This window comes from Loxodonta africana, chromosome 10, assembly GCF_030014295.1.
Source record: "Loxodonta africana isolate mLoxAfr1 chromosome 10, mLoxAfr1.hap2, whole genome shotgun sequence".
Classification (NCBI taxonomy): domain Eukaryota; kingdom Metazoa; phylum Chordata; class Mammalia; order Proboscidea; family Elephantidae; genus Loxodonta; species Loxodonta africana.
The window spans coordinates 67,596,479-67,621,624 of NC_087351.1; the positions used below are offsets into that span (position 1 = coordinate 67,596,479).

Sequence of the window (25,146 nt, forward strand, 5' to 3'; positions counted from 1 at the left end):
AGTTGGAATCAACTTAGCGGCACACGATAACAACATACAAATATTTACTATTTTTTAAGCACACTGTATTTAACTGGAAACCCTGGTGGTGCCGCGGTTAAGAGCTACGGGTGCTAACCAAAAGGTCAGCAGTTCAAATCCACCAGGCGCTCCTTGAAACCTTATGGCGCCGTTTTACTCTGTCCTATAGGGTTGCTATGAGTCAGAATCGACTTGATGGCAGTGGGTCTGGTTTTGGTTTTTTATATCTCGCTATACACACTTTTGAATTTTGTTTGCCTCCGCTCGCAAATAACGATTTTTTTTTTTTTTTTTTTGAGATCTTTCCATATAACTGGAAACCCTGGTAGCATAGTGGTTAAGTGCTACGGCTGCTAACCAAGTGGTTGGCAGTTTGAATCCGCCAGGCGCTCCTTGGAAACTCTATTGGGCAGTTCTACTCTGTCCTATAGGGTCGCTATGAGTCGGAATCGACTCGATGGCAGTGGGTTTGGTTTTTTCCATATAAGCACATGACTTCATGTTATTTTACTGTATTATTGTATCATTTATATACCAATCCTCTGTTGGCGAATACCTATGTTGTTCAGAGTTGTTTTCCTGTTTAAAAAAAGCTGCACATATATTTTGAATACTTTCGTAAGCGTAGCTGTATTATAGATTCCTACAAGTGAAATTTCTGGCTCAAAGGTTTATGCAGTTGTTTTAAAGAAAGAGAGAAATAATTTTAAATAAAACAGTACCTCCTCACCTTTAAAAATGTAGTTAATATTGAAAGTACTTAAAGAACATTGATTCAAAGACACCTACCTTGTCTCAGACCAGTCTTGCTCACGTTTCATGCTCCGAGGGTTGAATTTGTCACAATCTCTCTCCTTCCGAAGTGGGTTTATTTTAAATTTTGTTAGATAATGCTAAATCACCCTCCAAAAATGTTGTTACCAATTTACACTCCCAACAAAGGACCATTTTTCCTTCATCTTCTCCATTACTGACAAGGAGGAAAACATTGGATAGATGGTAAGATTGTTTTACTTTACATTTGAGAGAAATTAAGCTTTCTTCAAATTTGTAAGCCATTTTATATGAATTGCCCTTTCATCCCCCCAATTTTTCTTTGTCTTCCCTTTTTTAAACTAATTTATAACTTCTCTTTTACATAATAGGAAAGATTAGCCCTTTGTTACTGTGTGAAGAAATTTGTTTTCCTCAGTTTTTTCTTTAACATCATTTGTGTTTTTTCCCCTCATTTGGAGGTTCAAACTTTTTGTATACTCAAATATGAGCAATTTCCCAAATTTTAAGCCTTGGGAAGAAAGATGTCTCCCATTCTATGATCATAAAAATATTATTTTTCATGTTTTCTTCTAATACATTTACAATTTTTTGTTTAGATTTTTTTGATTCATATGTAATTTATTTCAGAGTAGGTTGCGATGATAGCATTCTAGCCTTTGCGGGGCAGGGTGGGAAATGGCTAGCCACATTATTAAGTATTCCCTCACTCCCTTACTGTAGTAGTTCTGTTCCCCATGGGACAGTTGGCAAATCTGGAGACATTCTTGGTTATCACAACTGGTGGAGAGTCGCTACTGAAATCTTGTGGGTAGAGGCCAAGGATGTGGCTACGTATCCTACAGTACACAGGGTAGCCCCCCAGAAAAAGGAAATATGCAGCCCCAAATGCCACTAGTGTCAAGGTTGAGAAACTGCTGTACTGATTTGAAAAGTCACCCATGCTAACTTCTTATAGGTATTTGGGTCTGTTTCTGAATCCTATTTTGTTCCATTGACACATGCACATTCCAAGGCTAGTACTAAATAATTGAATTACTCCAATTTCCATAATAAGTTTTGCTATATTATAGGACTTATTATGCTCTTTAAAATTATTATTTTTGAATTTTCATAGCTTGTCTCGTGTTTCAGAAGTCTACATGAAAAATAAAATCTGTATTCAGGTATTCATATTTAATTTTTGTTTAAATAGGAGGTACAAGATGAAAACAAGTTGTTTAAATCCCAAATTGAACAGCTTAAGCATCAGAGTTACCAACAGGTAGGTACTATTAGATGTCTTGCCTTTTATTTATGTGGCGATACGTTGTATCACCAGTACTGTTGATAACTGTTCTTGCCATTTTTGCCTTTGCATTGAGAATATAGTGTGCTGTTTTATTATAAATGTTTGTCTAATTTCCTAAAAAAAAGCAATTTACTGTGCCATATCCAAGGTGAAATAATCTACAGTTTATAACATATGAACAAATAATATTATCTTTAGTCCAGATCTGTTTTGTATTTGTGTGTGTTTCCTGATCCTCTAGAACGCTTTTCTTAGCAAGCCAGTTAAAGTCCTGTAGAGGTCTTTAGACATCTGTGTACTCCAGACCTCTGCTTTTCCCAAACAAAACATCAATAATTAGAGAAAAAGTAAACAATGTGTAGAGTTGTAATAGCTTAACACTATTTAAAATAACCCTGGTAAAAATGAAAAGTCTTTTTTGTTTAAGATGTTACCAAAATATCCTTTAAATTATTTTATGAACACATGTATAAATTAGAAGGTATTTTGAGGGACGAAAGAATCAGCTTATGTAACAGTTTTGTTTGGGAGATTCTACTCATGAAGGCATTAAGGAGAAATGCCATATGTGAAGAGCTGCCTCCCTTTATATATTATACAAATTTAACTTTTGTCATACATGAGGTAATGAATTTTTCCTGCTTTTGATATTATTGTATTTTTTTAACTTTTAGAAACTTAACATTTTTCATGTAGTCAAAGGAGTTGTACAGTAATGAAAATTCAAGGTGTCAACTCAGTGCTTTGCACATAGTACGAAATTGACAAATGTTGATGAAGTTTGTAAGCGTGTGGTGACAATGAAGGTTAGACTTAACGTTCAGTATAGTTTATAAGTTTGTACACGTTTTTATTAAAATCACTTGATTAAAGTGACTAGCTAGCATATGGACTCTATGGTATTTTCACTTTTGGTGCTAACATCTCAAAAGCAGTTACAATTTTTTGAAGTTTCCTAGAAAGCTTTGTTTTGAAATTACATTTAACTCTTTTAATAGGTGTCTTCTTTTCCTTCTCATGAAGAACTGTTAAAAGTGTAAGTAACAAGTTTGATTCACAGTTTGGGAAGTGGTAACTGTTTTTATGTGCTATATAAAAATACAGTTCTCAGGTAAGCAATTTAACATGACTACAAACGGTCACCTCACTTTCACAGCTCTATTTGGGTATACTGACCTGAGTGAAGGTCAGTAGAGTTTAGCTGTGCCTCTGCCTGAGTTAAAGTACTTTTTTGTGTATTTGGATTTTTTTTTAATACTTTGCTGACGAAGATGCTTGACTCCCCCCACCCCTACCCCCAAGTATTCAGAAACCATTAAACTACTTTGAAAGCTTTTCTGAGTTATCTTAAACTATCTCAGTTACCCTACTGAGTTTTCTCTCCTGATCTCACTATGGAATTGAATGATAACAAATTTTGGTTTAGCTTTTGTATTTTTTTTAAACTCAAAATCTTTATGATTACTCTCTTTTTAGGAAGCAATTTTAAAAAAATATATTTTACCATATATCTGTTTTTTAAATTGTCAGGCTCTGTTTTCCTCCTAAGAGCCTACATTTATGGTCATTTCAGATAAGGTAGTATGTTAAATGTGAACTAAATTAGATATATTAGGTGATAGAAGTAATCTAAGTATGCTATCACCTTGACTTGTTTACAAAGTTGGTGATTTATTTACTAGGTTAGAATTACTTACTGTTAAATTGAGTCTTGAGTTTGTAGAGAGCAGGGGTTCGCCAACTTTTTCTGTAAAGACCCTGCTAGTAAATATTTCAGGCTTTTCAGCCACATGGGTTTCTTTCGCATATTCGTTCCCCACCCCCAGCTCTTTAAAAATATAAAAACAGTTCTTAGCTCGAGGGCCATACAAAAACAGGCCATGGGGCTGAGCCGGGGCCATATTTTGTCAACCCCTTATATAGAACCATATACTTAGAGAAGAGCTGTTTGTAATTTAACCTTCTGCCTAAGCCTCTCCCAGCTATAATAGGATTGAATTGGAAATTCTTGCTGTTGCTTTCTGCATTTCTGGGAAATAGCCAACTCATTAGACTGGACCAGAAAACGTGAACTTTGAGACTGCTATGAGAATAGAACACCTGGCTCACTTTAATATTAGACTTTTGTTGTGGGTCAGCCACTTAACGTCATAAATGATTTCATTGCCTTTTGGGGAAAAAAAAATGTTCTTTACTCTGAAAATAGCTACTGCAGTTGCCCCAGGTACAGCAGTTCATGTGTTCATACTGTTCCTTAGGGAATGGTGTTCTTTTCTCTCTTGCACAAACTTCAGCATTATTGTGTGTAAAAGGATTTAAAAAGCCTTTTATAAAAACAAGAATTCATAGGATGGGCTTTCTAAGTGTCATCCACTTGATGTTTTTATTTCGCAGTAACAAATGTTGATATATGAGTATTTAACTTGTAGTCACTGTTTGCCTGAAAATCTTGCTGTATGTATTCATGTTTTGGTTTAGAATTTCAGAAAGAGAGAGAGAAATAATTGATCTCCAGAGTGAGTTAGACTCTTTGAAGGATGCTGTCGAACACCAGAGGAAGAAAAACAATGTAAGCACTTACCAGAATGAAGCTTTTATTTTTACTACTTTAACTTTGAAATGTCATGGTTCAGGATTATTACTTATTTTTGAAAGCTACTTTTACTTTAGATTTGTTAATCTTTGTGGGAAAATGCTATTGTTTTCTGTGTGTAGCTCTTTGTTGGGGAGGTTACTTGGGGTAATCATTTTATTGGAGAGCTACTTTTCAGTGAATAAGTGTAAAGACCAATTCTTACACTTGTTTGTGAATATTATTTTAAATATGGAAGGTATGATTACTGCAGCTTTAGGTCTTTTTTTTTTTTAAACTAAAAATACAATGGAAAGACTTTCTATTAAACTTTATATTTGGGAAAATAATCTTTTTCAGCTCAGTATTTTAAAATCAAAGATATCTCCTCTTACACTGATTTGGACTAGCCTTTTTGTAAACTAATAGTGATGCCAGTATTCAGACCCAGCATCTCAGTAATTAAATCTTTTCAAAGCCTTCTAGAACCTCTCCTTTTTAACTGAGAGGTGTGTCAGAGGCCTCAGAACCTGAATATATTTATATTAGACTAGGAAGGGATAGTGCTTTTAGAAATATAAATCCCTTTACTGAATAGACATTTATGAATTTAGGTGAATTTCTTATACATTCTTTCTGAACAGAAGGTGACACCTATAAGTAGATGCAAGCATTCTTTGTAGAGGAGCTTTTGTATACAAAAGTGTAATTGCTAAGACTTGAATAAGGCTAAAATGGTTTTGAAATCTAAAGGGTTATTGATGGTAAATAGATAAGTATTTTTCTAACGTAAGTTAAATTTTTCAAAGTTTGTATTCATTAATTTAACAAGTTGGCATTTTCCTGCACCCCTGAGTTTGTCAAAATTAGGTATGTGAATTGCCCTTTGTGTGTGCTTGCGTAACATTACTAACAGGCCTGCCTTTTCACAAAACTAGACGTGAACTTGCCAATACACTGCTAACATCTAATGTGTGTTTTTTAATCGGGCTTGTGAAATAAAGAGTGCATGGTCATGCCAGTGTAATGCAGCAGCAGTGCTGAAGGCGTTAAAGTGTGGTGAAAAGAACCAAGACCTTAGAGGCCTGCAGATTGCAGTGCCAATCCATTCTAGTTTGGTCACTTTATTTGCTGTGTACAGTTGGCCAGATTTCTTAACCTATCTGAGCTGTGGTTTCCCCATCTATAAAATAGGAATAAATACTTCATAGGGTTGTTAGGAGGATTAACGAGACCTTAAGTGAAGTGTCAACTACAGTGTTTGGCACGTGAGTAAGCATCTAGTACATGGTGATTATTGGCTTTTTATTTTATAGTTTTTATCTGTTTGAATTTCTAAGAAAGACTGAAATTTAGGAGATTGATATGTGTTTATATTTGCTTATGAAATGCTGTTAAAATCTAGATCTTTCAGACCTTAGTTTCCAATGGCTTCTGTTTCTCCTTCAAGCGAATGTTTTATAGCTGTCAAGCTTCCCTGTTTGCCTCGATCAATTAGCTAATACAGTTTGTGTCAGGTTGCTTTATGGTATACACGTTTGACCATGCCAAGAAAGATGTAGAAGCACAGTGAGTTACTATGTTGTTGCTAGGTAGATTTGAAATGTGTTAACCTTATTAAAACGTATTCAGAGAGGAAAAAAAAAAGTCATGCTATAGGGGAAAGTCCCGTGAGTGACATTGAGCCTTGTCTAAAAATCATGTATAAAGCTTTTTGCAATACTTGAGTACTTTGTTTTTAATCCTCTACTGTTCAATGTACCTTAAATCTTACTTGTAATCTTGATTTGCCTGTTTACTTTTGAATGCTTTCTTCTTTGTTACATGTGTGCAGTAATTACCTTAAAGCTGGCATATTGTGTGTATTAATACATGGAAAGTGGGCATCTTTATTTCCTCATTCAAACTTCTAAACATTGCTTTTTATTTTTTGCTGATATACATATTCTCACACTGAAATAATTTTGCAGTAACCAGCATTTAAATGCAGTGCAAAATACTGATGAAGTAAAAAGCAAAAATCTTTCAATAATAGATAAACTGAAATCATTCTTTCTAAAAATGATTAGGACCTTCGGGAGAAAAACTGGGAAGCAATGGAAGCATTGGCATCAACTGAAAAAATGCTGCAGGACAAAGTGAACAAGACTTCCAAGGTTGTAATGCTAACTCCTAGAAATAGTCATTTGAACAGAGAAAATCTGCAGCCTGTCTTAAAATCAGCCTAAAGCATTTAATTTTACTGCAATTTAAATATAAAATTTCCTTATCCACATTTATCATCTCTGTCATCTCTACTTTTTCTCGTCTTCTCCTGGCAGCTTTAGTTGTGGGCATGCTGATTTGTTGTTGATTACCTAATTGTTTAAACTTTGGTGAGTACTACTTTAAGCTGAGGAGTCTGAGGAGACCTTCTGTGCTAGCCATGTAAGCTCTTGTCAGACAGTGTGTGCCTGTTAGGTTGGTTAAGAAGGAACTTTGATGAAAACCCTGAACTAAAAAAATAACTATTATTAAACACATTTGAATACCTAGGATATACCTACAATGTACAACAAACTGTCGTAGGTTCTTTGGAGTATACCAAGATGACCTGGACAAGGTAGAAAATGATAAAAGTCATAAATACAGGAAAGGGATCAATGCCGGGTGTGTTATTGGGGGTGGTTTTCCATATGAGGTGGAATTGAACTTTAGGTTTTGAAGCAGCTAGACATCAGTGACCACATGTATTATATTTAGTATGAAATTTTAATATCAAGGGATAAGCCTCTTGACCCAAATATGTAAAGTGCTATATATCCCTCTGTCTCCAAAACGACAAAGGGTACGCTCCCTGGGCTCAAGTTGTTCCATGGGTATGAAGATTTCTAATGAGTTATAGTTGAGAAGAAGTTCTTTTTAAAAATTGAGAGAAATGAAAGCTTTCAGTCAAGTACAGTGGAAACCTGTCAGAGAAGGAAAACTCAAATATTTTACACTAATGGTGATAGAAAAGTGGTAAGACTGTACCCTGTCAAAGGCGGAAAACTTGTGAGACCCAGAAAAACCAGGCAGTCCCGTTGAGTTCCAGCTCTCACAGGTTTCACTGTACTTTGAAAATTCCTACCAAGAATACGTGTGGAACAGGAGAGTTGAGTTTTACAGATGAGTTAAGAAGCTGTGTGATTTAGGCCAGCATTTTAAAAGTACTTGATGAGCCACAGTGACCTATTTAATTTTAAATACAAGTCTTAGTGACAGTTGAAGGACTTTTTTAGCAGGATATACTTTTTATGAAAAATCTTCTATCCAGCATACGTTTGTAGTTACAGTTCTTTTAGTGTAATGGATTTATGTATCTATTCACTTGGCCCTAATTTTCCCTAAAACCCAAATTAGTGAACACTGATAGATACTGGAACCAGAGAAATCTAGGCCAGGCAACAGGAAGATCTCGGCCAAGTAGGACGCTGTGGTTTTGTTGTGAGTGGCTGCAGCTGCATAGTCAAGTCTGTTAGCAATGAGAGGTTTCTGATTGTTGCCACACCTTTGATTTTCACTGTTAAGAGCTACCTTTTAGCTTTCGTTTTGTAGTGAGGTTATATATATCTAGTAGGTGCTAATCCTTCATTTAATACTGGACCATTCCTGCAAGAAGCCATATGCCACCTTCCGTAGGCATTCTTACATACTATGATTCCAGAAGAAAGCTAGAATTTAACCACATTTCAAAACTCATCACTGAGCTGCTTGTGGGCTTCTTGCATAGCTAATCATCTCCAAAGAATAGAATTCAGTCTTTCTATTTCAACGGAATTTAGCCAGCCCTCAGATACCATATGTGTGGAGTGCTGGTGATAGGCCCAGTTCCTCGGGTTGTGCTGTAAGGAGAAGGAGCTATGCAAAACATCTTTAGATGATAGAAATAAGTAATCTTGTTAGAATGTAACAAAGAATGATATACTGCTTTTTCAGGATTATTTTTAAAGTAGTAAGTATTGTTGAAGAGCTTGAGGTCACATTGAAAGATACTTTTTACATATACTTAAAGATAGTAAGGAGATTTTAATGAAGCAGTTACCAGTATCACCCAGGAGTTAAAATGGAATGGAAATTGCTGCGCATAATTAAACTACTGTGTCAAATGAAAACTTGACAGCAAAGGTTATTTGAATGGTATAAAAGTAAATCTTCATTGTTGTGGCTCCTGATTACAAGTTGTATAGTTTTTCTCTTGGGTCATGTTCAAAAAGCTCCTGTTCCACAGCGTCTCTTTTCCTTACTGATTTTGCTTAAAGCTTGCAGCACCACTTCTGTGGTCAAATGATAAAAATGACCTATTAGTTGTCTTGGAACTAGCAGCTAAGTATTGTTTTGAATGAATGTATCTTGTTTTATATAGTAGGTGTATTCCCAGAAAATAGTGGACTTTATTGAATTACTAAAAATACTCCATTAAATCTTCCACTTAAAAAAATCTTGCTGCTAGTTCTTAATAAAGTGACAGCTCTATATAGAATATAATCTTTTTGTAAATTTAGATTTTCATGTGATTGGATTTGCTTAAATTGAAGTGTATGCATCTTATATCAGTAATCAATTTCAGAGATCACATCTAAAAGGGGAATGATAGGCTTGAGATTGTACTAGCTTGCTTGCATTTTTGTCACCTGTGAACTTGACAAGTGTTGTTTTGAGATGATATTCTTGGTTTGGTTTAGGTGTGCGTTTTTGTGTTCTTCTTTATCATGTAGAGATAGTTTGGATATTAGTTGGGATTTTTGTGTGTGATCAAATCATTACCCTAATTTTGACAAACCATGGTTTTGAATTTATTTACTGATATCTACTAGGTTTGGATTTTAAATTATCAAATTTAGACATATGTACATCTGTACTAATGCCTTTGAATTTATAGCTGAGGGAGTCCATACCCAAGTGTCAAAATTATGCTTGGCATTAGTGAAGTATTGTACCATCGGTTTATCTGCTCTCCTTCCTCTTTCTCCTATATGGGCCAGCCATCGAATTTTGGTCCTTTTTGCCTTGTTTAGCATAAACGGCTTCACATGACCTTCAAGCCGAATATTTGGAAATTGCCATTTTAATGCCCATGGAATTACGGTCCCTCAGTAATGCATTTTGTGTAGACATTTGCCCGCCAATAAGCCTCAGCTGTGTTGCGCAGATACATATATTTTAATATATGTAGCTTAACTTTTACTATAGGAAGTGTTTTAGTTTCTTAATGATTTGTTCCTGGAGGTGTAAAGCACTTGTCTAATGCCAAGGAAAATGCCCATATTATCAGATAATTTCTTAGCATGATTAATATGACATTATTATTCAGGATGCTTTAGAGATTTTGCAGATTTTTTCATGTGGACTCATTTTGACACATTAAAATGGGAAATATTAACATTTGTCAGTATTGAAATGAATATTTTAAATCCTATGACTTTCATTTCTTGAAGCTTAAAAGATCATAGCTTTTTTTTTTTTTCCTTTAAATTCTATAATCTTGTAACTTGGATTTGATTTGGTTCATCATCTGCTTTAGGAAAGACAACAACATTTGGAAGCTGTGGAGTTGGAGGCTAAAGAAGTTCTGAAAAAGTTATTTCCGAAGGTTTCTGTCCCTTCTAATTTGGTAAGACTAATTTATGTGTTTATTTTTTTACTTGACATCTTTATCATTATTCAAGGAAGTTGTGAATAAGCAGCATTTGCACTCTGCACTTGGTTTTGATAGTGCACTGACTCCTTAATCTATTATTAACTTAGGGTACTGCCAAGTAGTTAGTCACTTGATTCTAAACTAATTTCTGTTTATTCAACTGATTAATTCTTCTGTTTTATTCTATAAAATTTACATATGAGATTATTTGGAGGATTATAAAAATCCTATTTAGGAAGGAAATATTTCTTAGTGGTTAGTAAAATCAGTGTTCTCAATAGCTTTATTCAAAATAGAACTTAATTGTAAGAAATTGCTCCTTAGTTTTAGGAACAATATCATCTATTAACTTATTCAAGCAAAATTCTTAAGACAGTATAGAACAACTGGTTTTACCTGAGGTTATAAAGTGTTTTAAGTAGGAGAGAAAAGTAATCTTGGATCAGAGAATTAATACAGTATAAGTTTGAGGGTGGGAAAAGCTTGTGAGCCTGCCGTGTGAGTTTCCTTAAGTGGTGGCATAGGCCTTTTTTTAGTTAAATGGAAAATTATTATACATATTCAAAAGTAAAGAGACTAGCATAATGAGCCCAACATACCCGATATCCCACTCCAGTAATTATCAATACGTGGCATGCATCAGTACACAAACAATCTTGTTTTACCTCCCATTCTGAACATCCCAGATTATTTTGAAACAAATTAGACATCAGAAGGTTTCATCTGTAAATAATTTCAGTATGTATTTCTAAAAGATAAGGATTGCTTTTAAAAAAATTATTAAATTAAAAAAATATATCTTTAATAATTTCTGATAGCTAATTGATGCTTGCATTTCCACAGTTATCATATAAATTGTCTATTTTATTTTAATTAAATAATAATTATAGCAGTTTAATTAGGACCCAAGTATAGCTAATATGTTGTGACTGGTTTAAGATATCTCTTAGATCTTTCTTGCTCTGCCTTTATTACCCACCCCTCGACCCCTAACTCATTCCTCGGCTTATATTTGACCCAGGGTTTCCTATGTAGTTTCCCAGGGTCTGAATTTAGCTGACTGCATACCTGTGGCATCAGGATGTTTCTCTGTCCTTCGTGTATCCTGTAAATTGGAAGTTGGATATAGAAGCTAGATCATATTCAAGCTCAATATCTTGGCATGGATAGGGTGGGGGCAGGAGTCCCTGGGTGACACAGATGGTTAAGCACTTGGCTACTAATCAAAGCTTAGAGGCTTGAGTCCACCCAGAGGTGCCTTGGAAGAAAGGCCTGGTGATCTACTTTCAAAGGTCACAGCCATTGAAAACCCTATGAATTGCAGTTACGCTGTGCAACACATAGGGTTGCCATTAGAGTCAACTTGACTGCAGCTGGCTTGGTTTTTCGTTTGGTGTGGGGGCAACACTACTTTATAAGCAGTGTTGTACACTTCCATCAAGAGATACATAATGTCTGCTTGTCTCTTTGGTCATTTGGAGCTTATTTAGCTTGCTATGGAATCCTTTTGACACAACCCTGCTAAACTTCCATTGCTTGTTTGCTTCGTGGTATGACAAGATACTTCTGATTTATTGTATACATTTCCTGCCACAAACCTGGAATTGGTCATTTCTCTCAGAAGCTCTGGTTCCTCTTAGTTAGCAATAGGGGTGGTGTGTGGCTTTTTAAATAAATTTAATTGCCTGACCTATGTATAATCTGAGCTTGGCTGCTTTTGCTGTATTAGACAACATGTAATTTTCACCTATTTTATTTAAATATTTTTGGAAATTGATTATTTTGACTTTTTTCCCCCCTGCCAGAGTTATAGTGAATGGTTGCGTGGATTTGAAAAGAAGGCTAAAGAATGTGTGGCTGAAACTTCAGGTTCAGAGGAGGTTAAGGTTAGTTCAAGAAGTGAAGGGTCTGTATTTTAACCAAACATGGAAAAAAAGAAGCAAATCAATTTCTTTTTAAGGTTGGAAAAGATGCAGGATATATTGTGAGTAGAATAATGATTTTTTGATAAGGTGTAAGAAGGCATATTTCATCTTGTGAAAAATTTGGTGGAAATACTGTAAGTCTTCCTTGCATTTGAATTCACCGTTTCTTTAACTCTGTATCTTAATCATTTCTAAAACTGAGTATTTAATTATCCACTACTCCCTGTTTAGCCTAAGTTTAAGAAGTAAAGACCAGTTAAGATGGGTACGTAGAAACCAATTGGCTTGTTGAAACATCCCAAACTACATCATTTGGATTCAGAAACTATGGATTTTTAGCTGGTTGCTGAAATTTGGGGTTTTTTTTTTTTTCCTTTTCTTTTCAAGTAACTTGAATAAAATCTCCTCTACCATTTGTATAGCATAGGCATTATGATCTTATTTCACATGTGAGTCTGCTTGATTTTACCATCCAGCTAAAGATTGACAAACTTAACGTATTATAAAATCGGGCAATATATTTTATGGTAAGCAGATCTGAAAGAATTTAATTAGCAAAAAACCAAATGCAAAGGCCATTGAACTTCATTGCCACTTAGGAAGTTGAAATGTAGTGTTTCATTATAAAACAGTTTGAAACCATTTATCATAATATGCCATTAAATACTGAAACAAATTTGAAGTACAAAACTTCCTGGTAAAATTAAATGGAGAATTTTTCTTTATTTCATTCTTTGCAGGTTCTAGAGCACAGGTTGAAAGAAGCTGATGAAATGCACACATTGTTACAGCTAGAGTGTGAAAAATATAAATCCGTCCTTGCAGAAACAGTAGGAAATGATTTTAATATGCATTTTGGTCTTATTTTTAAATCATTAACTTACTCCTTAATGGCCTAAATAGTTTTATCTTGGCATTAATATATGAGTTTTTCAAAACAAGTCTATTTTTGTCTGTAGGAAGGAATTTTGCAGAAGCTACAGAGAAGTGTAGAGCAAGAAGAAAATAAATGGAAAGTCAAAGTCGATGAATCACAGAAGACTATTAAACAGGTATTTGGGATGAAGAGCTTGAAGCACGTGGACCGGGAGCCTCAGCACCACCTGGGAGCTTGTTAGAAATGCAGACTCTTTGGCCCCACCCCAGATGTACTGGATCTAAAACTATGGGGTAGGGTCCAGCAGTTCGTGTTTAACAAGCCCACCGGGTGATTCTGATGCCCACTCAGGTTCGAGAACCATTGGTTTAGAGTATGATTAAAGGGTAGTAGTATAGTATGTAAAATACTTTGAAAATTATTGAAATATTATGTGGTAACATAAGGTAAAGAATTCTGCTTTTAAAACAGTTGATGCCCTACACATGATGCAGTATTGAAAAAAAAGTTAAGTCATTCTGCTGTTCTTGGAACCTGAAAGTTATTGGAGAGCTTTAATTTTTCTCCTATTTTCTGTGGTGTGGAAAAAGGGTGCCATCTGTTTCTCACTTATTTTCCTGGCCCAGACTGTGCAGAATTTGAGGTTGCTGATGGTACTGTGTGTTCTGCATCTGGGCATTAATTGTTAATGAAAAATTAAGCACTTTTTGTTGGACTTAATATCATGGAAATGGAGTAGGTTTTGAGTATAATTTAAATCAAGTGAAATGTGATTCTTTTTAAAAGTGTTCTAAAATTCAGTATGACTTTAAATAGGGTGTATTTCAAAATCTGTGAAGTGTCCAATTAACTCAGAGTTCTACAAGATGAAAACATCTGTCTGTACCCTGGGTTGTTTACTTGGTCGTGAAATTCTTTCACGTTTTAGATGCAGTCGTCCTTTACGTCTTCGGAACAAGAGCTAGAGCAATTAAGAAGAGAAAATAAAGATATTGAAAATGTATGTTATTTGATTATTTGGCTTATAACCTAGCATTAAGGGATGTCCTAAGATCTTTGTGTTAAGATTTATCTGCTAATGTAGTTGTTAAGCTATTAAGAATGTATCTTGGATAGTGTTTGAAATGATACAGCCTTGTATTTGTGTGATAACTTTCCATTGTGGAGAAGCATCATGAAATCTTAAATGTATATGTTAGTTAACTTTTCCTTCTTTGTTGCATTGCTAGCTGAGAAGAGAACGAGAGCATTTGGAAATGGAACTGGAGAAGGCAGAAATTGAACGATCTACCTATGTTACGGAAGTCAGAGAGGTACATATAACGGAATTTTTTTCAGTCTTCTCAATTCAAATTACATTTATAACAGTGATAAAATATTTCAATATAATTATTTGTGGCGAAGCTTCCGGGTAGCATACAAAACATGGGATATCACAGGAGATCAATCTTAAACTCTAAACTTCATTGCAGCTGAAAGATCTGTTGACTGAATTGCAGAAAAAACTTGATGATTCATATTCTGAAGCAGTAAGACAGAATGAAGAGCTAAATTTGGTAAGAAGCTTGTTCTCCACTGGGTATCAAGTAGGCTCTGAAAACACTTGCGTTGACATGTGGAGAAACACCCAAACTTTTTCTCCTTGCTAACATCTTTAGCTTGGCATTTTTGCAAGTTTAAGATAATCTTCATATTCTGATGGCTCCTAAGATGATCTTTCTTTTCTTGACTCCTAAGATGACCCTCCTTTTCTTAGCTCCTAACAATGGCATGTTTGGCTTTCAACTCTTTTTCAAAAAATTTTCCATGTTTTGTTAAGCCTACTTTTTCAAACAGCATTATTTTCAGTGAAATAGAGAAATGATACAGATAAAGATTGGCTGAGTTGTGAAGATACGCTCTCAGACTGTCATAGTTAACTGGATCTTTTATTTCTAACCTGGGAGAAGATTCTTGAAGATTGAAGATATATATTCTTCATTCAAGGGCAATAATCCAGTCCAGTTTCATATTTTAACTATTTTTTTTTAAAGATTCCAGATAATAAAAAGGTTATGGAATTCTTTTATCATCAACATATTATTTAGAGCATAATAACTAAAACTGTAGACTTTGAGATACTCAAATTAGCTAAATGTCTTATAAAGGCATAGTACTCTGTTTTCCAGTTAGTAGGAGTCCCTGGGTGGCGCAGGCGGTTAAGCGTTCAACTACTACTAGCTGAAAGATTGGCAGTTTGAGCTCACCCAGAGGACCTTGAAAAACAGGCCTGGTGATCTGCTTCTGCAAGGTCACAGCCTTGAAAACCCTATGGAACAGTTCTACTTTGTACACATGGAGTCACCATGAATTGCAATCAACTCGATGGCAACTAACAACAACGACATTCCAATCCTTATGTTTTCTAAAAACTTAAACTGATCGTGACAGGCTTAGTTGTTAGATATGACTATCTTGTTCTGTTTCAAGCAACAATCGTTACGCCTTCCTGTGACTTAAAATTATAGCACAGAATTCGTTCTTTTTAAAAGAAGCCGAATAAACTCAAGGAAAGCTATAGAAAATAAGTTTTCTCCTTACCCCCAAGTTAACCCTTCCTAGTTTGGAATTTTCCCATTAGCATTGCTACATGTACCAAAAGAAAACTTCTTGATTCATTCATTTGTGCTTGGTTTTCTGTGTTTATGGCAGTGATTTTATGGAAATGAATTTTCAGGGTAGGGCACACACAGCATATGTATCTATCCCCCTCTGTTTGTCTTATTTACCTTTGACTTAATTGAACTCATTCTCTTTGCAACATAAGACCAGTTTTATACATGTTTTTAAGAAATCATTTCTAACTACCTTTGCTGAAGATTTTACTTTTAACTTTGACACTCAGTGGCTGATTCCAACAGTGGCATCAAATCCACGGGATTATAGTTACATCTGCATTCAGCCTGCTGTTCTCTTTGTATTTTTGCCTCTTAATTTCTGTCAAAAGACCATTTTGAGTGGCATTTGCTTTTTTTTATCATGATGCCTTGAGTTTGGAATCTTTTTTGGTTGTTTTGCTTGCTCAGGGTAACTGTTACCACATTTTAAGATAATTTTATTCACCTGTGTACACTTTATGTGTTCATGGGCCAAAACGAATAACCTCTCTGATGTGTAGAGCATTATATTCAAGAGTTTAAGTAAGGAAGCAAACACTGAATAATTTGGATATTTGAATAGAGTTCGCAAAATAAAATTTCCAAATGGAATGCCCTCCACTAATTCTGCCTCCAACATGAAATGTCAGTATCTTACAGTTCCCTTTTTTGGGGTCTCCAGAACTGTTTGGAAAATTATGCCTACGGGCGGGAAGTTTTTTTTATATGCAGATAAAAACAATGAACTTGATAGCTTTAGTAGGAAAGTAATTCTTGTCAATATAGTCCATTTCCCTTTTTCACATTTAATCAGAACAGCTGTCAAAGAAAAGGGATTGTGTTGGCACTAGAGTTTTATAGAACTTTATAAGTGTTTTAACGAGTTGGTTATTGAGAAGTATATCCAAAGACATTTCTGGTTGATATAATTTAGGCCAGCTGTAAAATGTGGTCTTGCACTACTTTCTTCAGTGAAGTCTTAAAGGATGAGCAACATTTAAATTTGTTAAGTTTTCATTTTACTGAATTTGTGGTCTCCTGTTCAGTATCTTTTAAAATATTGGTAATTGACTCTTTAAACTGTAGATCAAGAAAGCCTTTAAAAACAAGTTGGTAAAACTTCCGATTTTAATTTGGAAGAATTTAAAAATGAGCTCCTTTATGAATAGTGAATAATACTTTTCTAAGGCACTTTACTGGAATTTGCTGGTTTTGGTTTTTGCATATGCAGTTTCCCACTCTAAATTCTAGTTCATTTCTATGGGTTTTCTTACGTTTAGCTTTACAGATGGGAGTTTCCACTGCTTAGCTTTTCTGTACATCTGGTGCAGCATATTGGCTAATCCATTGTGCATAGTAACTCTCAGCAGCCCCATTCTTTCTCATTTGGTTTTTCAGTCCTAGAGATGTCAGCATAATCATAGAAAGGTGAATAGTAATTGTCGTATTGCTTTTATTTTTATAGTTGAAGGCACAGTTAAATGAAACACTCACAAAACTTAGAAGTGAACAAAGTGAAAGACAGAAGGTAGCTGGTGACTTGCATAAGGTAAGACACGGTTGTCCAGAAGATGTAATAGTGTGGTGCTAAATATCATACCTGAACCTTGAGGTGTATTTGAGTCTCAAGCAGGCTGCTAATTCTGAATCTGTTGTCTTGCATCATTATGTTAACATGCTTATAAATTTAAGCTCAGTTTGTTATATAGTTACTTTTTTGGAATTAAACTATTTTGGCTGTTTTCCAAGCGTAATTCACTTCATCATTTCATCACATTTATATAATTATTTTATAAAGTGTGTTGTAAAACTAAGTTTAATTGGAGTTACTCTTCTTTAAAAAAAAATTTGGTTATATCGTTTTTTTTTTTTTTTTTTTTTTAACTGGGATTTGCCTGCGTAGTCATTTACAAAGTACATTTTGGTTGATCTTTGTGGATAAAATTAAAAGATGCATATAGACCTTTGGTGTTTCAGGAATTTTTAAATTTGTGCACACGTTTTTCACAATTTCATATATAAACGAGCTAATTTTAGGTTTGCATTTCTTATTCGTTGCGTTAAGTTTATATTTGTAATTCTGCTTTGGGTTTTTTTTCATAGTATAATTCACGTAGGATTATATCAAATCTCCTTTAGAGTAGGGCATCGAACCAGTTCTCAACGGTTCAGCCGTGGCCTACAGAAACAAGGCAGGGCTTCAAACTGGGTCAGAGTGGTTCAATCATGGTGGATGGCAACAATGGCAGTGTACGCATTGTGTAGCAACCAATTCTCTTGCATATCGGCTTTTGACTTAAGTAGGAAACAGGCAGCAGTACCCTACTGAAAGATGGCAGCCAACTACACCACTTTGGATGTGTGGTGTTCTCCACAGTCCTGCCAATAATCCAGACTCCTGCATCAAGCTCCTGAAAGTTTCCTGATGTAGGACATTGTTACGCGAAGGTGTAGGAGGCCAGAGTTGTTTCACATTATTTTGGTGTCATTGTTACCACTAGATAAAATGTGAATTTAGGAAGTTTGTTTTAGAGCACAAATTTAGATAAATGATACACAGACCGAGCAATCTAATTTACTTTGATACATGATTTTAATTTCTTCCCCTGGATCAAAATATAACATATGCAATTTTGGCCTTATACTTTGGTTTCTGAAAAAGTACTTTAAGGATAATAAACAGGTGCTCAAAGGTGTGGATATGCCATGTTATTTATGATGGCTAAAAATGGCAACAATAGATGACAGTTTAAATAAGATGTCTGTATAGTAGAAATGCTGTACAACCCTCCATTTGAAATGCACCTATTTATTGGCATGAACAGAATTAACAGTATTTTGTAAAACAAGTTATAAAACAGCACGTATGTAAAAGCCTACTTTTCTGTTTTGTTTTTTTTTTTACTTTAGATGAAGGTTTACAGAACAAACATTGGTTAACAACCCCATGACATGTCACCACTCTCCCTTCTTCACACCAGGTTCCCTATTACCAGCTTTCCTGCCCCCTCCTGCCTTCTAGTCTTTGCCCTAGGGCTGGTGTGCCCCATTAGTCTTGTTTTATGGGCCTGTCTAATCTTTGGCTGAAGGGTGAACCTCAGGAGTGACTTCACTGCTGACCTGAAAGGGTGTCTGGGAGCCATACTCTTGGTCTTCTGCAGCCTCTTTCAGACCAGCAAGTCTGGTTTTCTTTTTTTTGTGAGTTAGAGTTTCATTGCACATTCTTTTCCAGCTCTGTCTGGGACCCTTCTTTTGTGATACCTATCGGAGCAATCACTGGTGGCAGCTGGGCACCATCTAGCTGTACTAGACTCAGTCTGGTGGAGGCCATGGTAATTGTGGTCCATTAGTCCACTGGACTAATCTTTCCCTTGTATGTTTAGTTTTCTTCATTCTCCCTTGCTCCTGAAGGGGCGAGACCAGTGGAACATCCTAGATGGCTGCCCACAGGCTTGTAAAGCCTATTTATATAAATATTTTTTGCCAGTTTCTACAAGCACATACATGTACAGAGAAGGGATCTAGACCAGGGGTCAGCAAATCTTTTCTTTGGGAGCCTTGGAATAAATATATTAGTTTGTGGGCCACATGTGGTTTCTGGTCCACGTTATAATCTGGAGTAAAAAAGCTATTTTCATTTTGGAGAAAAAGCTCTGAATAGGTTGGCTTTATGTTGTATTTTAGGAAGAGTTTTAGTCTTGTACGGTGTAACAAAATCACTGATTTTTTCATCATATATTTATCAATTCTTTATTGAGTAGCTATCATATTTTTTTCTTGTAGGCCCAACAATCATTGGATCTTATCCAGTCAAAAATTGTAAAAGCTGCTGGAGATACTACTGTTATTGAGAATAGTGATGGTTCCTCAGAATCGGTATGTATTTTCTTTAACCCAAAATCTATGGGACTAACTACCGTCCAAAAAATGGGAAGAATAAAAATATACAAGGTTCTGACTAGAAAAATGCCTTTGTAATGTGCTACTGTCAGTTGTACTGAAGGTAATCCTTTCCTTGAAATAATCTACCTCTGAAATGCAGTGTTTTTTTTTTCTTTTTGTGCTGCAAAAAAGTATTTGGTTTTTACTTTAGCTCAGTGAGATGATAGTTAATTTTAAGGTTTGTGTTGAGAAGCAGCATGGTATACTGGTGACAAGTATAGATTTTGGAGCTAGACTATGTTTGAATCTGGGCCCTACCATTTAGTAGTTGAGCGACTTTGGGCATATTCCTTAGCCTTGCTGTACCTTAGTTGCCCCATCTGTAAAAGGCAATGATAATAGTACCTATCTTGTCGGGTTGTTTAAAGAAATAAATGAGTAAATATATAAAACACTTAGAATAGTGGGTAGCACTTAAAATAGTGCCTGCCAGTTGATAAGAGCTTGCTAAAAATAAATGTTAACTATTTTACTATTTTTGTTATGAATGTGCTCTACTCTGATGCTGGGTCAATTTTTTCTGCAAGAACAAATAAGATTTATTTCTGATATTCATAGATTCTAGTTTTTTTTTTCCTTTTGTGGCTTAGTGACTACATTTATAACAGCTTTCTTTGGTTCCATCTAGTTTTCACCACTAGTAAATAAACACTCTTTCTCTATGTGGTTATTTTTGTTGTTGATTTCCATGCCATTTTTCAAATTTTTTGTATTCATATTTAAAACAACAGTCTAAGATTTTCTGGTTTTGGTTGAAATGCCTTTTCCTCATGTTTGGAGTTTTTCATCACTCCTGTCTTCTTTTTGACAGTCTTCTGAGAAGGAGACAATGTCTGTAAGTCTAAATCAGACTGTAACACATTTACAGCAGTTGCTTCAGAAAGTAAATCAACAGCTCACGAAGGAGTAAGAACACTACCAGATAGTAGGTAAGAATCACTGAGGTGTTGGTGTCGTTTATGGGTAATTGACCTAGTGTGTGTATGTGTAATTTGTGTTTTATCATAAACTCAGGGAACTCTCGTTGCCCCAGAGGAAATATTCCCCCTGTATCTCTCTCAGAACCTCTAGATGGCAGCTTTAGCTTTCTTAGAGTTTTATTTTCATCTTGTGCCTATGTTGAAGGTCTTTAGGCTTGGAGGGAAAAAATAAATCCCTTTATCTTTTGCCACTTTTGACCTGTTTATAAAGCAGACTTCCTTATATCTTGGATACCTGGGTTTTGTTCATCACCCTAGTGTCTGTAACTGCTTTGTTATTTTATTGAACTAAGATCAGGATAAACTTTTTTTTTAATGATTTAGTAAAATAAAGTGACCCTAGCCTTTATACTGGGGGCCCTGGTGGTGCAGTGGTTAAGAGTTGGGCTGCTAACCAAGGGTTGGCAGTTCGAATTCACCAGCCACTCCTTGGAAGCCCTATGGAGCAGTTCTCCTCTGTCCTATAGAATCTCTGTGAGTCGGAATTGACTCTCCGGCAATGGGTTTTTTTTTAACCTTATACTGAGGTAAGATTGCTGAACTGAACATCACAATTTCGTTACATTGGAAGCTGATTTTTACCTAAGTTTGCCTTTGTAGATATTCCAAGAAATCCGTTCTTTAACTCTTAAGTGAGAATTTTAATTGAGGATCAGTAACCCATCATGATATAATAACCTTTTATTGGTTACATTGTGATTGTTGGCATTTGAAAACGATTTGTATTCCAGTTGGTAAATGCAGTTTTTTTTTTGCTGTTATTACTTGGACTATCCCTGCTTTATGAGCACATTATGTCACATTGTCTATGATAGAGTATTCTAATATGCACCGAGTAGTTCAGATAGTCTTCTTTTGAAGTTGTTTTTTAAAATAACCATATCATTTTGGAGACTAGTGACTTGTGGAACCCAAGGAGACAGCTTATCACTGAACTGTGTGTCTTAGGCTAGGTTCTCTAGAGAAGCAAAACCGTAAAATATATAAATGTATATATAGAGAGATTTATATCAAGGAAATGGCTCACGTGGTTGTATAGTCTGGACTGTCCCAAGTCCGTGGGCCAGGCTTCTGATTTCACGTAGCCACAGGGTCTGGTGAACCCAAGATCAGCCGGTCAGAGAGCAGAGCACTTGCTCACAGGCTACAAAGATCGATGAATCCCAAGATCGTCAGGCAAGACAGAGGGTGAGCTGCTAGCTCATCTTTAAAGAATTGGAGGTCAGACGAACAGGAGCCAGCTGCAGGATCCAGAGTGAGCAAAAGCTGATGAGTCTTGCCAGAATGTCTACTTACATTCTATGCAGGCCACATGCCCAAGAAAACTCCCTTTCCACTGATTGGCTGCACCCAGCAGATCCCATATGGAGGTGATCGTGTTATATCAGATCTCATCATGGAAGTGATCATAACATCATATGACTGCCAAACTACATCATAACTGCCAAACCACTGAGAATCATGGCCCAGCCAAGTTGACACACAGCCTTAACTATCATACTGTTAAATTCAGAACCCGTGCGTTAAGACTGTGATGGCTATACAAGAACCTTAGGGATCAATAAAATATCCCTGAAATTTGGGATGGACCTCCATTTTGGTGTTACAGGGACATCTTGTCTCACGTTCATAGAATGATTTTACTCTGGCCTGCCTTTTCATAATGCTCTCCTTTTAAAATGCCATTTCAGGTCAGATTCCTCTAAGAAGAATTTCCAAACAAGCACAGCTAATTTTCTAACGTGTCAGCAAAAATAATTACATCTAATCTCAGTTTTTTATCCTTAGTCAGCTCGCCTCTCCAGTTGCCTAGTTACTATTTCAAACTTTTGCTGTACCGTCTTACTTCCCCAAATTAGCAAATGATCTTGCTTCCTACTTAACAGGGATACAGAAAATGCTTTTGTCACTTTTTCCTGTGACTTCAGCCCTATTCTCTCCACACCCTTCTCTTCAGCCTTGAAAATGTGCAGATGTCATATTTTGATATTGTATTTCCTTCAGGCTACCACCTGATTTAGGCTGGGTTCTCTAGTGAAGCATATATACAAATGTATATAGAGAGATTTATTTTGAGGAAATGGCTCACGCAGTTGTGGTGGGTGACAGGTCCCAAATCTGTGGGTTGGGCGTTGTGCTGGAGGTTTCTGCTGACGCATGTGCTTGCAAGGGACTGACAAACCCAAAATCAGGAGGTCAGGCAAAAGGCTGTTGGCTTACAGGGTTGCGAAAGCTGGTGAATCTCCAAATCTGCAGTTAAGGTGGCGGGGCTACTGGCTCATGTCCCAAGAACCAGAGGTCAGAGGGTGAGGAGTTGGATGCAGGATCGAGAGAGAACGAGCTTTGCCAGAACATCCGTATATGTTGAATGCAGGCCACACCCCCAAGAGAATTCCCCTTTCAGCTGATTGGCTGCTCACATCAGATCACAAAATGGAGAACTGATTACATAGTAGCTGCCAAACCACTAAGGATCATGGCCTAGCCAAGTTGACACATAACCTTAACCGTCACAGTGTATCCCTTTTCAACTTGGTGCCTGTATACATCTCCTTAAATGATACATAATCTCTAAATAAAGACATTTACAAAGCTGTACTTGCACCTAGCATGATACAACTGACATGTACAACCAAAAAATGCACTAGTCCCATTTACATTTTTATAATAAGTAGTGGAATAAGGGAGGGAAGAAAAAGATGTTTGCTGTATACACACACACATATAACAAAAGAAGGAAGACATAAAGCAGTTACAGTCCTTGTTTTTGCAATTGTTCATGTGGTTTTAGCTGGTATTTAGAACTACCCTTTGCCTTCAGCAAGTACCTCAGCTTGTTGTGGTTCTTTGCCTGGTGGGGTGACCTAAGCCTTCATTCCTGAAGCGTCTGGCCATTAGTAGTCCTGCTGGAATTAGGTTGCTGTAGTTTTCCACTGACTTTAATCACAGGGCGTGGTAGTACTGAGACGCCCTACGGGATCTCCTGTACTCCGACATACTTTTCTTTACCTCCATTACATAATGGCAGTCCAATTTCCTCTTGGTAATCAGGATCAGTTATACCAGCCAACATGAGAACTCCCTTCTTTGCCTGTTGATCCAGAGGCATGAGGAGCCTAAAGTGGCCAGGTAGCATTCTTACCTTCCAGTTCAGTAGAATCAATGTTATGTCTCCAGGTGGGAGCGTTCCTTCCTTTGAAACTAAAACATCTAGACCTGCAGAGCATAGGGTTGTAGGGACAGGAAGCAAAAATTTGCGTGTGGGTCAGCAGGGATAATAGTGAGTGGTGCCACTCCCATTTTCACCCCTTGACTCCTAGACCCATAAATTCTGTCTTAGTTATCTAGTGCTGCTGTAACAGAAATACCACAAATGGATGGCTTTAACAAACACATTTGTTTTCTCACAGTTTAGGAGGCTAGAAGTTCAAATTCAGGATGCTGGCTCTCGGGAAAAGCTTTATCTCTCTGTTGGCTTTGGAGGAAGGCCTTTGTCTCTGAGTTCCTGCTTCTGGGCAATCTTCAGTGGCTTGGCATCTTGCTTTTTTAATCTCTTTCATATCTCAAGAGAGATTGACTCGAGACGCATGCTATCCTGATCCCACCTCATTAAAATAAAAAAGACAGTCCATTCACAAATGGGATTATAACTATAGGCATAGAGGTTAGGATTTACAGCATAAGTTTTTGGGAGACACAGTTCAATCTGTAACACCATCTTAATTTTTTACTTCACTGTTTAACAAAGATTCTTAAAATAAGAAACTATTCTCACAGTGTCTACTTCTTATTAACTCCTCCATCCACTCTAGAATGGCTTCCCTTCCTGCTTTTCCACTGAAACCCTTTTTGCTAAGGTCAGTAGTGATTTCCTAATTGCTAGGTCTAATACAGGCCTTTCTTTTGCGTACAATGAGATTCTGAAAAAAACTTAGGAAAGTTGAATATGCTGAAGTCAGTCAGTAGGCCTTTGTGTTATGAGGAAGGGTTTCATTTCTGTAAGATCACCTATTACCCCTTGCCTTTAGATATCATCATTAGTATCTCTCCATCATTTCCAAGGTGTTCGTTAGTATTTGCTTTTTCTTGCCAAACACATGGTCTACTTGCTTTAATCTCATGAACCATTTTTGGCTTGCCTTATTGTTCCCACATTTGCCGTGTTAAGTTTGAAACTTATACCAATCATTGGTTATGACACTTTAATCTCTTAGTTTTTAAAAAATGTAGTAATTTGTTAAGATAAATACATATACCTTGGCAACACAGCTAAACTGAACTGTTGGCCGGTAGGCAGCTCCCCTGAGTGATTTTTAGCATTCTTTTGTCAAATGATGAAAGAAGTCTGAATTTTGCAAGCCAAAAGGTGGTTGAGACTTAGTAGTAGTATAACATATTATGAATGACAGGGTGATTGTGTGAAAGAAGTCCACAGACATTTGAGAACTTTTGAAAACTTCTTTGGCCCT

General features: G+C 36.2%; 1 protein-coding gene across 14 annotated transcripts in view; it reads left to right on the forward strand.

Annotated features, from left to right (window-relative positions):
* KTN1 (kinectin 1) overlaps window positions 1-25,146 on the forward strand; it is a 118,815-nt gene that overhangs the window by 90,002 nt on the left and 3,667 nt on the right. For 6 of the 14 annotated variants that reach the window (XM_064292512.1, XM_064292519.1, XM_064292513.1 and 3 more), the window contains 13 exons: window positions 1,991-2,059; window positions 3,085-3,122; window positions 4,565-4,655; window positions 6,728-6,814; window positions 10,201-10,290; window positions 12,123-12,203; window positions 12,983-13,072; window positions 13,202-13,294; window positions 14,048-14,119; window positions 14,349-14,432; window positions 14,592-14,675; window positions 17,221-17,304; window positions 19,539-19,631. In XM_064292512.1, the coding sequence (XP_064148582.1) occupies window positions 1,991-2,059; window positions 3,085-3,122; window positions 4,565-4,655; window positions 6,728-6,814; window positions 10,201-10,290; window positions 12,123-12,203; window positions 12,983-13,072; window positions 13,202-13,294; window positions 14,048-14,119; window positions 14,349-14,432; window positions 14,592-14,675; window positions 17,221-17,304; window positions 19,539-19,631 (1,056 nt within the window). Of the gene's footprint in view, window positions 1-1,990; window positions 2,060-3,084; window positions 3,123-4,564; window positions 4,656-6,727; window positions 6,815-10,200; window positions 10,291-12,122; window positions 12,204-12,982; window positions 13,073-13,201; window positions 13,295-14,047; window positions 14,120-14,348; window positions 14,433-14,591; window positions 14,676-17,220; window positions 17,305-19,538; window positions 19,632-20,508; window positions 20,627-25,146 lie in introns of all 14 variants that reach the window. The other 8 variants (XM_064292520.1, XM_064292524.1, XM_064292525.1 and 5 more) reach the window with 8 other exon arrangements.